Consider the following 15521-nt stretch of genomic DNA (forward strand, 5'->3'; position numbering starts at 1 on the left):
AGGGGGCATAATTGGAGGAAAGTACAGGGCAGGGATGTCAGAGATAATTTTTTTTATACAGTGGTGGGTGCATGGAATGCCCTGCTAGGAATGGTGTCAGAGGCAGACACATTAGAGACATTTCAAAGACTCTTAGGTGGGGACATAGATGACAGAAAAATGGAGGGCTATGTGAAAGGGAAGGGTGAGATTGATCTCAGAGCAGGTTAATGGACTAGAACTACATTGTGGGCCAAAGAGCCTGAACTGCGCTGTAATGTTCTATGTTCCCTACTCTCACAGTGTAGTGTGTCATTGCAGCTGTAATAATTGGAAAAAATGACACTTTTTCCATTTGTATTTGCTTGCGGAAACATTTCACAAGTCTGCGTTGTGAGAGAATTTGGCTTCAGAAAGTATTTGAGTGTAACAGTGAGTTACTGTTGGTAGGAAGAGCCCTTTGGCATGAAACTAGGCACCTATAACTATTCAAATGGCAAAGATACCAGACTGGGAGCTTGTTGGCTGGCAAACTCTCACAAGTTCCTCACAAAAGGGTGGGAGAAATGGGGAAAATATTAAAATAAAGTTTGCAAAGTTATTATCAGCATTGTCTAATTACGATCTTGTGTTTAAATTAAACTGTAGATAAAAGTAATTATAAACAACTCCTGGGAGCCTTGGATTACTCCTTCCTCTGTGCCTATGCTGTTGGAATGTACGCCAGGTAAGATCTCAGTACCAAATCACACACAGTGAATCAGAATCAGGTGCATTATCACTGACCTATGTCAAGAAATTTGTTGTTTTGTGGCTGCAGTATGATGGGAACTGCAATGAAAGGGCTCAGGGTGGGCCAGTTAGTATACGAGTCAATGTATTGTGTGGTGAGACTGTGAGGAAGGACTGGCAGATTACAGGGCAAAATTGCACTCAGTGGGCTGAGTTGATGTGTAACAGAGAGACAAAATCAAAATGGGTGATGAATACAGGACTGAAGGTGTAATATTTCGATACACGCAATGTGTGGAATAAGTTGTAGTGCAGTTAGACATTGGCTGGTGTGATGTTGTGAGTTGAGTCGTGGTTGAAAGAAGATTCTGATTGGGAGCTTAACATCTGATGATAGGAAAGGAAGGGTGCATTGCATTGGAGTTTCTCCGGTTAGCGGGTGATTTCCCTCCACGCCTCTCTGACGTAGGCAAGTTACAGCAGTGGTTTGCCATTGCCTTCTGCCAGGTGAGTTTCCAAAGAGATCACCAGCTCGTAACCCTGCATGGAGGGGAGCCAGCTGGCTGGATTCGAACTCGGGACCTTTCGCCCCGAAGTCCGATGCTGATGCCACTACACCACCAGCCGGGTCCACATCTACTGATACACCTTGTATAAAAGGATAGGCAGGTAGGCAGAGGGGATGGGTTGGCTCTGTTGGGTAAAAATGAAATTAAATCTTCAGAAAGAGATGACATAGGATCAGAAAGTATTACATACAAGCAGTGGCCAGGATTTGTGATTCAAATTACAACGTAAGATAGAAAAGGCATGTCAAAAGGGCAATGTTGCAATGGTCATGGGAGATTTCAATGTACAACTAGATTGGAAAAATCAGGTTGGTACTGGATCCCAAGGAAAGGAATTTGAAGAATATGTATGACAGCTTTTCAGAGCAGCTTGTGGTTGACCCCATTAGGGGAAAGACAGTCCTGGATTGGGTGTTCTGTAATGAACCAAATTTGATTAGGAGGCTGAAGGTAAAGGAGCCCTTTGGAAATTCTGAAAGAGGTTTTTTCAAGAATCACATGATTCTGGAATGGTTCCTCAATGTCACTTCACTCTTTAAGAAGGGAGGGAGGCAGAATTAAGGAAAATGTAGACCAGTTAGCCTGACTTCGGTGGTTGAGAAGGTGTTAGAGTCCATTGTTAAGGTTGAGGTTTTGGGGTACTTGGAGGCTCATGATAAAATAGGCTTTAGTCAGCATGGATTCTTTCAGGGGAAATCTTGCTTGACAAATCTGTTGTAATTCTTTGAGGAAATAACAAGCAGGATAGACAAAGGAGTTATGTATTTGATGTTATGTATTTGGATTTTCAGAAGGCCATATATGAGGCTGCTTAACAAGATAAGAGCCAATGGTATTACAGAAAAGATAAATCAAGGACAGAGGATTGGCTGACTGGCTGGAGGCAAAGAGAGTGAATAAAGGGTTCATTTTCTAGTTAGCTGCTGGTGACTGGTGTTATTATGCAGGGGTCGGAGTTGGGACCGCTCATTTTCATGAAGAAGACGAGAATGGGGTTGAGTGGGATAATAAATCATCCATGATTGGATGCCAGAGCAGGCATGATGGGCTGAATGGCCTAATTCTGCTTCTCTGTCTAATACGTTAAAAATACAAGAAAATATTACAAGAAGAAAAAAATGCAAGAAATTTTAACACTCAGTGGTGACCTTATTAGGTACCTCCTGTACCTAATTTAAGATCGTTTAACTCAAACACGAGGAAATCTGCAGGTGCTGGAAATTCAAGCAACACACACAAAATGCTGGTGGTACGCAGCAGGCTAGACGGCATCCATAGGAAAAAACACAGTCGACGTTTCAGGCTGAGACCCTTCGTCAGGACTAACTGAAGGAAGAGCTAGTAAGAGATTTGAAAGTGGGAGGGGGAGGGGGAGATCCAAAATGATAGGAGAAGACAGGAGGGGGAGGGATGGAGCCAAGAGCTGGACAGGTGATTGGCAAAAGGGATACAGAGCTGGAGAAGGGGGAGGATCATGGGATGGGAGGCCTAGGGAGAAAGAAAGGGGGAGGGGAGCCCAGAGGAAGATGGAGAGCAGGCAAGGAGTGATTGTGATCGTTAGGGGGCAAAAAGAAAAAAATAATAAGTAAGTAAGTAAGGGATGGGGTAAGAAGGGGAGGAGGGGATTGTTTAATGTCATTTTCAGTACTCAAGTGTAGAGGAGAACAAAATAATTGCTTCTCCGGATCTGATACAGCACAAAAAAATAAAATAAAGAGCGGAATGGTAATAGAAAGATGCAATAACCATAAATACATAAGAAAGCTTATGTAGATTGATTGTATGCCCATAAAGTGACACGAGGCACAGGAGTGTCTGTACATAAGGTGACTGACAGGAAATGATAAAGTTGTGGTGGTTGGGGGTGTGGAGGGGAGGGTTAGTGAGTGGCCTCTTTATTCGGTACCCCTATATGCCTGCTCATTACTGCAAATACTTAAGAATCCACTGGAAGCTCATTCCACACTCCTGCCACTCTCTGAACGAAGAAGTTACCCCTCATGTTCCCCTTAAACATTTTACCTTTCACCTTAACTCTAGTTGTAGTTTTTTCCCATTGGGTGGTTCTGGAGCATGCGTGTTTTTTTTGTCTGGTTGTATTCTTCATCACCGCCATCTTTGATCATCCCGTATTGGTATGTGCTCTGTGCATGTATAATGTAGAATAAAATTATAGTATGGTATTTAAACAGATATAATAAGTTGGAATGTACGTGGTTGGAATCATCCTATTAAACGAAAAAAGACTTTTAAAATTATTAACTGATTCCAACCTGATACAATTTTTGCTCAAGAGACACATATCAGGGTGGGAGATCAAAATAGATTTTTTAGATGGTGGAATGGTCTGCAATTCCACTCTACTTCTCAGAGTAAAACAAAAGGCGTGTCTATTTTTATTAAACCTAATATATTTATTCAAGAGGATATTGAATCAGATTCTAATGGTAGATTTTTAATTGTTAAAGGAACAATCTGTAACAGCAAAGTTGTTTTAGTTAATTTGTATAGTCCTAACTTAGATGATCCTTTTTTAAAAAAGGTATTTGCTTTACTGCCTGATTTAAATGAATATATGCTGATAATGGGTGGGGATTTTAATTGCTGCTTAAATCCTATGATTGATAAGAGCTCAACCAACCAGCGACTTCCAAATCGATCCACGTCATTTATTAATTCCTTTCTGATTGATTTTGGGTTGATTGATTTGTGGAGGTATCTCCATCCTGATAATAGAGAATATTCTTTCTTCTCACATGTTTATAAAAAAATTTGAGGATTGATTATATTATAATCGATCCCCGCTTCTTGCCTAGTGTTAAAACCTGCGAATATGACGCTATTGCTATATCTGATCATGCGCCTCTGAGCTTGTCTTTTGAATTTGATGATGTCACCCTTACCCGCCCACCTTGGCACATGTCTCAGACATTATTGCAAAACTCTGACTTTGTCAGTTTCATTGAAACCCAGATAAAAGAATTTTTTCTTTTTAATGATATAGCGGGTATGTCTAAATTAGTTATATGGGATACATTTAAAGCATTTTTGCGTGGTCAGATTATTTCTTATTCAGCTAAACTTAAAAAAACAAACTGAAGCAGAATTAGAATTTCAAAACAAATTAAAGATTTAGATAATATCTATGCAATTTCCCCCAACACTGATTTATTTAAACAAAGGGTGGAACTTCAATCACAATATAACCTGTTATTAACTCATCTCATTGAAGGATATTTGCTTAAGATAAAGAGCCAATTTTATATGTTTGGAGATAAAAATAATAAACTGCTCGCATCTCAATTAAAAATGGCTGCAACCAAAAGGCAAATCATGAAAATTTGTGGGAAAGATGGTACTTTAGTTCAGGAATATAAAGAAATTAATAAGATTTTTCAAGATTTTTATGCTGAGCTTTATAAATCTCAATGTCCATTAGATTCCTCTGAAATGAATGCTTTTTTATGAAAGATTGTTTTTCCTAAAATCTTGGCTAAGGATCAAAAAACTCCTGATGCTCAAATCACTGAAGCCGAAATTTTTTCAATGCAGTCTGGTAAGTCCCTGGGACTTGATGGCTATCCTGTAGAATTTTATAAAAAATTTGGCAAGTTGCTTTCTCCGTATATGTTGGAAATGTTTAAGGATTCTTTTGTGAAAGGTGACTTACCCTCTACTTTTTATGAGGCTTCTATTTCTTTAATTCTTAAAAAAGATAAAGATCCCACTGACTGTGCTTCATATAGACCTATTTCATTACTGAATGTCGACGCTAAGATTTTGTCAAAGGTAATGGCCAATTGGTTGGAGAATATTTTAAGTAAAATTATTTTTAAAGATCAAACAGGCTTTATAAAGGGTCCCTATTCCTTTTCAAATGTTCGGAGACTATTTAACATTATGTATTCGTCCTCTTTTAAAACTCCACAATGTGTTGTCTTTGGATGCTGAAAAAGCGTTCGATCGAGTCGAATGGAAATATTTATTCAATGTTTTAGAGAAATTTGGCTTTGGTGTTAATTTTAATAATTGGATTAAAATGATATATAAAGCCCCTATTGCTACTGTTGTCACTAACAATTGTAGGTCTCCTTTTTTTCAGCTTTCATGGGGGACAAGGCAAGGTTGTCCATTAAGTCCTTTGTTGTTTAATTTAATATTAGAACCCCTTGCTATTGCTCTTCGTGAGGCTAAAAATATCCATGGGATTTTTGTGAATGAGACCATGCATAAGATCTCTCTTTACGCTGATGATTTATTGGTTTATATATCTAACCCTGACGAATCCATTCCTGCCTTGTTAAAATTATTTAATGAAATTGGAGGTTTTTCAGGATATAAAATAAATTTTAGTAAAAGTGAATTGTTTCCTTTAAATGATTCTGTCTCTATATATGATAATACTCCTTTTAAAGTTACAAACTCTTTTAGATATTTAGGTATTATAATTACTAAAAAATATAAGGATCTTTATAAAGCTGATTTTGTTCCCTTAGTAGACTCTATGAAGTATTTATTTAGTAGATGGAGTCCACTTACATTTTCACTTGTTGGTCGTATTCATATAGTTAAAATGATGATTTTACTGAAATTTTTATATTTATTTCAGAATATTCCTGTTTTTTTGACTAGGAAGGTTTTTGATCGGATTGATTCTATTATTTTATCTTTTATCTGGAATAATAAAAGACCAAGAATTAGTAAATGTCACTTACAAAAATTGAAAAAGGATGGAGGTCTTGCTTTGCCTAATCTAAGAATGTATTATTGGGCAGTTAATGTGCGATACATGTCTTTTTGGTTATACTGGGTTGATAAGAGTGATCGGCCAGTTTGAGTAGACCTGGAACTGAAAGTTGTAAAACAGTTTTATTTAACCTCATTATTGGGAGCTCCTTTACCTATGCAATTAGTTAAAGTTGTTAATTTAAACCTATATCCTGTGATTAAGTATTCTTTACAAATTTGGCTCCAGTTCCGCAATTTTTTTAATCTTAAAAAATTTAAACTTTGTAGTTTAATTTATCGAAATTACTTTTTTAAGCCTTCTTTGAGTGATCCAATTTTTTCACTTTGGAAAATTAAAGGTATTAATTCTTTTTTGGATTTATATAAAGAAGATAGATTGATGTCTTTTGAACAGTTAATTGATAAATATTCTCTTTCATACTCACACTTTCTACAATACCTTCAAGTTGGACATTTTTTACAAAAATATTTAAGTAATTTTCCTTACATATTGGAGGCTGACCTGTTAGATACTATTTTGAGTATGAATCCTTTGATTAAGGGTTCTGTTGGAAGAATTTATAATTTAGTATTACAATGGGATAAGCGACTTTTGTCTAAAATTAAACAGGGTTGGGAAAAGGAACTTAATTTGACTTTTATGACGGATGCGGATTTTGAAGTTGGTTAACTCTTGTTCAATTTGTGCTAGCCATTCACTGATTCAATTTAAAATTGTACATCGTCATCATTTGACAAAGGAGAGGCTTTCTAAAATCTTTTCAAATGTTGATAGTCATTGTGATAGATGTAAAACTGAGATAGCTACACTGACACATATGTTTTGGTCTTGTTCTATATTGGAACAGTTCTGGATGTCGGTTTTTTCAACAATTTCTAAAGCACTTAAAATTAATTTACAACCTAATAAATTAACTGTGCTTTTTGGAATAATTCCTCAAAATATTCATGGTATTTCTGTGTCTGACCAACATGTTATTGCATTTGTTACATTGATAGCTAGGAGGGCCATTTTGTTGAAGTGGAAGGATACATCAGCTCCCACTTTGTCACAATGGTTCTCTCAAGTGATGCTATGTCTTAGTTTGGAGAAAATTAGAAGTCGAACCTTTGAACCTTTATTTGATTTTGAGAAAAGATGGGGCTCATTTGCTCGTTATTATCATTTAAGCTAATTGATATAATTTTTCCACGATCTAATTGTAAATTTTTTAGTATATTTTGTTTTCTTGCTGGCGGTTTGATGTTTATTTTTAGAAGCTTTTTGTATGATGCATGACTCCAGGGTTGTAGACCTAATGGGCTCTTTTTTTTCCCTCACTTTTCTGCTTAGTAGGTTTTTTTTGTTATCACAAAATTTTTTTCATTCTTTAAGATAATGTCTTTTTTGAGACATTGTAAGTGTTGTTACTTCAATGTACTCATGTTATTTTTCTTGTATAATATAACAATAAAAAGATTTGAAAAGCAAGAAAGTCTTGCTCAACCTCAGTGGAAAAAGCCTATTTGCATTTACCCTGTGTCTATACCCTTCGTAATTTTGTATCCATAGAATCATAGAAACTACAGCACAGAAACAGGCCCTTTGGCCCTTCTGGCTGTGCCGAACCATTTTCTGCCTAGTCCCACTGACCTGCACACGGACCATATCCCTCCATACACCTCCCATCCATGTATTCGTCCAATTTATTCTTAAATGTTAAAAAAGAACCCGCATTTACCACCTCGTTTGGCAGCTCATTCCATACTCCCACCAGTCCCTGTGTGAAGAAGCCCTCCCTAATGTTCCCATTAAACTTTTCCCCCCTCACCCTTAACCCATGTCCTCTGGTTTTTTTCTCCCCTTGCCTCAGTGGAAAAAGCCTGCTTGCATTCACTCTATCTATACCCATCATAATTTTATATACCTCTATCAAATCTCCCCTCATTCTTCTACGCTCCAGGGAATAAAGTCCTAACCTATTCAACCTTTCTCTGTAACTGAGTTTCTCAAGTCCCGGCAACATCCTTGTAAACCTTCTCTGCACTCTTTCAACCTTATTTATATCCTTCCTGTAATTTGGTGACCAAAACTGAACACAATACTCCAGATTCGGCCTCACCAATGCCTTATACAACCTCATCATAACCTTCCAGCTCTTATACTCAATACTTCGATTAATAAAGGCCAATGTACCAAAAGCTCTCTTTACGACCCTATCTACCTGTGACGACACTTTTAGGGAATTTTGTATCTGTATTCCCAGATCCCTCTGTTCCACTGCACTCCTCAGTGCCTTATCATTGACCCTGTATGTTCTACGTTGGTTTGTCCTTCCAACGTGCAATACCTCACACTTGCCTGTATTAAACTCCATCTGCCATTTTTCCGCCCATTTTTCCAGCTGGTCCAAGTCCCTCTGCAGGCTCTGAAAACCTTCTTCACTGTCTACTATACCTCCAACCTTTGTATCATCAGCAAACTTGCTGATCCAATTTACCACATTATCATCCAGATCATTGATATAGATGACAAATAACAATGGACCCAGCACTGATCCCTGTGGCACACCACTAGTCACAGGCCTCCACTCGGAGAAGCAATTCTCTACCACCACTCTCTGGCTTCTTCCTTCGAGCCAATGTCTAATCCAATTTACCACCTCTCCATGTATACCTCGCGACTGAGTTTTCCTAACTAACCTCCCTCCTCTATCAAATCTCCCCATATTCACCTACAGTCCAGGGAATAAAGTCTGAATCTGTTCACCCTATCTCTGTAGCTCACGTCCTCAAGTCCCTGGAACATCCTTGTAAACTTTCAAGTTTACTCTCAAGTAAACACTCCCAAATTTATTGATAAGTTTTATGACCAGAACTGCACGCAATACTCCAAATTCAACCTCACCAAAGTCTGATAAAATCCCAACTGCTGTCTTCAGTGCCCTGACTTATGAAGGTCAATGTACCAAAACTGCTCTCTATGACTTTTGTACCCATGTTGCCACTTTCAAGGATTTATGGATCATTACTCCCATGTATTTGCCTCAATCCTGTTTACTGGATTTAATGTGTGCAAAAAGGCTGCAAGATTAGGTCAAGTTCAAAGTAAATTTATTATCAAAGTATGTGCAGTATATGTCACCATATACTGCCCTGAGGTTCATTTTTTTGTGGGCATTCACAGTAGTCGCTATTATAGCTTGGGGTGTTAGAGTTCAGAATTCAATTCTGGTGCCGTGTGTAAGGGGTATGTATGTTCTTCCTGTGACTGTGTGGGATTCCGGGTGCTCCTGTTTCCATCCACCCTCCAAAGATGGACCGGTTAATTGGTCATTATTAGTTGTTCTGTGATTAGGCTCGGGTTAAATAGGTGGGTTGCTCGTTGTCACGGCTCATTGTGCGGAGAGTCCTGTTCCACGCTAAATCTCTAAATAAATAAAATAAATGAAAACACAAAGGAACACAATAGAGTCAAAAAAATTACTACGCACAAAGATGGATAACGTGCATGAGAAGACAAACATTGCCATTTCAAAAATCAGACAACAAATAAATAACTAATAAACAGTATCAAGAACGTGAGTGACTGATTGTGTTGAAGGGTTTGTGACAGGGCAATGTATCAATGTCCTCCTGTCCTCTACAGTGGTTCTGTCCTCTCTTCCCTTGACCTTAGTGATACCTTTTCTTTTGCTGCCAGTGGAATAATCGGAGAACGTTTATCCATTCGCTTGTACCTCACGGTTGGGATGCTGGCCAGTGGTTTGTTCACTGCACTGTTTGGCATGGGATACTTCTACAACATTCACAACTTGCAGTACTACATCTTTATTCAGGTGAGCAGGCAAGTTGTCCATTTCATTCAAGAGAAAAGGGTTGTGTCTAAGGAAGGTAGTGTATTTCATTGGTAATTAATTTATTACTGTGACACTAGCTGTGGTGCACAACACAGTGTAAATCGATAAATTAATTTATTATTGCCACATTGACTGATGTTCAGTGAAAAACTAGCTTTGCGTGCCATCCATACAGATGATTTCATTACAACAGTGCACTGAAGTAGTACAAGGGAAAACAATAGCAGAATTCAGAATGAAGTTTTATGGTTAGAGAGAAAGTACATTGCAGGTAGACAGTATGTCTTTGGGCCTGTACTCGCTGGAGTTTAGGAGAATAAGGCAGGGGACCTCATTGAAACCTATCGAATATTTTGAAAGGCCTAGATGGGGTGGATGTGGAAAGGATGTTTCCTATTGCGGAGGAGTCTAGGACCAGAGGGCGTAGTCTCAGAATGGAATAAAGATAAGGATGAGTTTATTTAAGCTGAAGGAATTCTATGCTGCAGATCGTTGTAGAGCACAGTCTCAGAATACAAGGATGCAGGGGCCATAATGAGGTCAAGTGGTCACCTTATTGTACTAGGGGAATGTTTACTAGTCTGATAACAGTGGAGGAGAAACTGTCCTTGAGTCTGGTAGCACATGCTTTCAGGCTTTTGTATCTTCTACCCAGTGTGGGTGGAAGAAAATTGTGCGGGGGCAAGTGAGAGAGTTAACGTAGAACAGCACTGCTTAGGGATGGGCTCTTTGGCCCATGATGTCCAATTAAACTGATCCCATCTGTCTGCACGTTGAGTTCAACCTTATTATCATTCAGTCATATGCATGTATACTGCAAAATGAAACATTTCTCCAGACCGACATGCACAGCACAGTACATATAACACACACACACACACACACACACACACACACACACACACACTCACACACTCTCACACACTCACACACTCACACATACTCACACACTCACACATACTCACGCACTCACACATACTCACACACACACACTCACACATACACACATATACACACTCACACATACACACTCACACACTCACACACTCACACATACACACACTCACACACACACTCTCACACACACACACTCTCACACACACACACACACACACACTCACACATACACACACATACACACTCACACACACGCTCTCACACACACACACACACACACACTCTCACACACACTCTCACACTCACACACACACACACACAGACACACACACTCTCACACTCTCTCACACACACACACACACACACACACACACACACACACACACACACACACACACACACACACACACACACACACTAATATCACCACAAATAATTTAACAACTAATAAAGTATATTCCAGAAGAATGACATTCAGCATAAGGTGTATTTTTGACACAAGTCAAGAAGTAAACGGTATAACGTTACTGACGATTCACACGTGATGAGACCTGGGTGGTGGCAGGGAGTTCAGCAGCCTCACAGTCTGGGGGAAGAAGCTGTTTCCCACCCTAACAGTCCTTGTCCTAATGCTGTGGTAGCTCCTGCCTGGTGGTAGGGGGCCAAAGAGACTGTTGAACGGATGGGAGAGATCATTGACAATTCTAAGGGCCCTGTGTGCACAGTGCTCTTGATAAATTTCTCGGATGGGTGGAAGAGAGACTCCGATGATCCTCTGAGCAGCCCTCACAATCCTTTGTAGGGACTTGCGGCCAGATGCCTTGTAATTCCGGTACTAGACAGTGATGCAGGAGATCCCTGTACATCATCCATAGCCTCATTCCCTGACATTTTATGTGCCTGTCCGATTGGCTGTTAAACACCGCTATCACATCTGCTTCCACCGGCACCCCAGCAGCCGATTCCACAACAAGTCTACTTTGAACTTTAGAGTAGATGGTCAGAATCCTTTTTTATCCTGGTAGAAATGTTAAAGACACATTTCTCTGTAAAAACAACTTACACAGCTCACCTCCATTAAACTTCTCTTTATCGTATTACTGCTATGCCCTCTTGTATTTGACATTTCTACCGGGATGAAAAAGGATTCTGACCATCTACCCTAAAGTTCAAAGTACATTTATTATCAAAGTGTGTATGCAGTGTACAACCCTGAGATTTGTCTCCTAACAGGCAGCCACGAAACAAAGAAACCCAATAGAACCCATTAAAAAAAATCTGCCAAACTCCCAATGTGCAGAGAAAGGAAAACAAATCATGCAAACAATATACACAAGCAAATAATGTTCTGACCTGAAGTTCTCAAAGAGAGTCCAGTGCACAGCCGTACAGTGAGCTGAATCAGTCCGATTCTCTCCGCGAGACCCGACACACTGACCTTTTCATTCTGGCCCAGCGCCACAATTGTCAACCAGAGATCCAATTCAGTTACTTCAATACACTCTGGGGGCTGGATCCCGCTGCCTTGATTTGGCCTCTACCCAATCTTTCTGGCTCCTCATGACGCTTAAATGAATTGGACCTCAGGTCTTCCTTGCTCTGATGATGGGCCAGCTGCCGTGCCTCAGTCCTGCCACTTCAAATTACTTCCAAGTCCAAGGGGAAGTTACAGACTATTGCTTGTGGCGGTCGTTTACCAGAAAAAGTGCCACCTTGCCCTCAAATTTACCTGGACATCAACTTTGCCTCCAACTTCCACCCTGCCTTCAAATTTTCCTGGTCCATTCTGACACCTCCCTCCCCTTTCTTGATATCTCTGTCTCTATCTCTAGGGACAGCTTATCTACTCATATCTTTTATAAACCCACTGATTTTCACAGCTACCTGGACTGTACCTCTTCCTATCCTATTACTTGTAAAAGTGCCACCCCTTCTCTTAATTGTTCTGTTTCTGCTACATCTGCTCTCAGGATGAGGCTTTTCATTCCAGAACTAAGGAGGTGTCCTCCTCCTTCAAAGAAAGGGGCTTTCCTTTCTCCGCCATTACTGCTACCCTTACCAGCATTTCTTCCATTTCGCACACTTCTGACCTCCCTCTCCTCCCGCCACCCTATCAGGGATAGGACTCCTCTTGTCCTCACCTACCACCTCCACATCCTGCACATAATTCTCTGTAGCCTCTACCATCTCCAACTGGATCCCACCACCAAACGCGTCTTTCCCCACCACCCACACTTTCTGCTTTCAGCAGGGATTGCTCCTACGTGACTTCCTTGCCCATTTGTTCCTTCCCACTGATCTCCCTCCTGGCACTTATCCTTTCAAGCAGAAAAAATGCTATACCTGCCCCTACTCCTCTTCCCTCACTACCATTGATAGTCCTTCCAGGTGAGGTGACACTTCACCTGTGAGTCTGTTGGGATCATCTACTGTATCCAGTGCTCCTGGTGTGGCCTCCTGTAGGTCAGTGAGACCCGATGTAGATTGGGAAACCACTTCACCAAAAAATACTGGATCTCCCAGTGGCCACCCATTTCAATTCCACTTTCTATTCCTATTCCGACATGTCGGCCCATGTCCTCCTCTACTGTCACGATGAGGCCACACTCAGGTTGGAGGAGCAACACCTTATAATCCACCTGGGTAGCCTCCAACGTGATGGCATGAACATCAAATTCTCAAACTTACGGTAGCTGCCTCTCCCTCACCATTCCCCATTCCTGTTTCCCTCCTTCACCTTATCTCCTTACCTGCCCATCTCCTCCCTTTGGTGTTCATCCCCCTTCCCTTTCTTCCGTGGCCTTCTGTTCACTTCTGTCAGATTCTAGCCCGTTATCTCTTTCACCAATCAACTTCCCAGCTCCTTCCTTCACTCCTCTCCTGCCTCCCATTTCATCTATCACCTACTACCTTGTATTTCTTCCTCCCCTTCTTCTACCTTACGCTGACTTCTCATCTTTTTTCTCCAGTCCCAATGAAGGGTCTCAGCCCAAAATGTCAACTGTTTACTCCTTTCCATAGACCTGCTGTGTTCCTCCAGCATTTTGTGTGTGTTGCTTGGATTTCCACATCTGCAGATTTTCTCTTGTTTGTGATTAAAAAGGTATTTAGTTGTTTTCCTCGTTTCATCGGTCACCAGCCAGAAGTCACTGAGGTTCACCAGCACCATCTTAAACTAGCTTCTATTTATCACTCATAATTTTATAAACTTCCTCATCTTTAGATGCTGCACAGAAAATAAAAGGGTGAATGATATGGGATGGCTGACCAGACAAGAAGATACAGCAAGTGAGACCAAGGGAGTAGAATATAAATTAAATTAAAATTTAAAAAATGAGAGTTTAAGCAGAGCACAAGTCTTACTTTGTGGAGAGGATCCTGAGGAGGATCACGAGAATGATCCCGGGAATGAAAGGGTTAATGCATGAATTGATCTGCATGGGTGGCAGGCAAAACAAAGTTTTTTTTACTGTATTTCAGTACATGTGACAATAATAAACCAATTTACCAATTTATAATTTCGCCAATGTCTCTCACCATCTTGTTTCCCTTCCTCTCGTTCTCCCTCTTCACCCTTACAGACCCTTTGCACGGGCTGGCTGCTTCCTCACCCACTTGAGCTCCAGTTTACCACTGAACTCCTCACTGCTCCCTTCCCTGCACCCAAAGCTAGGATATCATTATGTCCTTGTAATTTGGACAGACATAATAATGGACTGTTCTTTTTTTGGCTTGTGACCTCCATTAGAAACACAAAGCTATCTAAAGGGTGCAAATTTTCTATTCAAATATGATCTTCATAGAATATTTACTGTTAACTGTTGAAGAGATGTTCTCATGTTAGGCTAGCTTGTTGATTCTAGTCTAATTGTAGTGCTTTCCAATGAGCTCAAAGTGCAGTTGTTGAAGTTTGACCATAAGATATAGGAGCAAAATTAGGCCATTTGGCCCATCAAGTTGCTCCACCATTCCATCACAGCCGGTTTATTAACCCTCTCAATCCCATTCTCCTGCTTTTCTCCCTGTAACCTTTGACTCCCTGACTAATCCAGAATTTATCAACCTCTGCTTTAAATATACTTGATGGCTTGGCCTTCACAACTGAATACAGCAATAAATTTCACAGATTCACCACCCTCTGGCTGAATAAATGCCTACTCATCTCAGTTCTAAATGGATGTTCCTCTGTTCTGAGGCTATGATCTCTGGTCCTAGATGCATCCACTATAGGAAATATCTTCTCCTCATCCACTCCGTCTTGGCCTTTCAATATTTGATAGGTTTCAATGAGATCCCCTCTCATTGTACTTAACTCCAGCGAGTACTGGCCCAGAGCCATCAAATGCTCCTCATATGTTAATCCTTTCATTCCCGGGATCATTCTCATAAACTCCTCCGGACACTCTCCAATGCCAGCATGTCTTTTCTTGGATAAGGTGCCCAAAACCTTAGATAAATTGCAACAAGGAGAAGGTTAAAATGTTGTGCCAACAGAACAGAGTACAGACATATCATAGTCTTTTCTGAGCATGGAAGTTCATTAAGGCAACAGTAAAGATGATAAGAAACAGTTTGTGGACATAGTGCAGTCACCCAGGCTGAAGACGACCTTGGAAAGCTTAACTCTCCTTTGTACAGGCTTTCTGTTCAAGCTCAAGAACCAAGCTTACTAAGCATACCCAGATAAGGTATAGATACAAGCAAAGGGTTCTAGGCTAATACTTACAATTGGACAGTTATTTTACTAAATCTCAAG

General features: G+C 40.2%; 1 protein-coding gene across 1 annotated transcript in view; it reads left to right on the forward strand.

Annotated features, from left to right (window-relative positions):
- LOC140198796 (glucose-6-phosphate exchanger SLC37A1-like) overlaps positions 1-15521 on the forward strand; it is a 148950-nt gene that overhangs the window by 37154 nt on the left and 96275 nt on the right. Inside the window, exons 5-6 of the mRNA XM_072259832.1 lie at positions 628-706; positions 9712-9847. Of these exons, the coding sequence (XP_072115933.1) occupies positions 628-706; positions 9712-9847 (215 nt within the window). The remainder of the gene's footprint in view (positions 1-627; positions 707-9711; positions 9848-15521) is intronic.

This window comes from Mobula birostris, chromosome 6 (assembly GCF_030028105.1).
Source record: "Mobula birostris isolate sMobBir1 chromosome 6, sMobBir1.hap1, whole genome shotgun sequence".
In the NCBI taxonomy this organism is placed as follows: Eukaryota; Metazoa; Chordata; class Chondrichthyes; order Myliobatiformes; family Myliobatidae; genus Mobula; species Mobula birostris.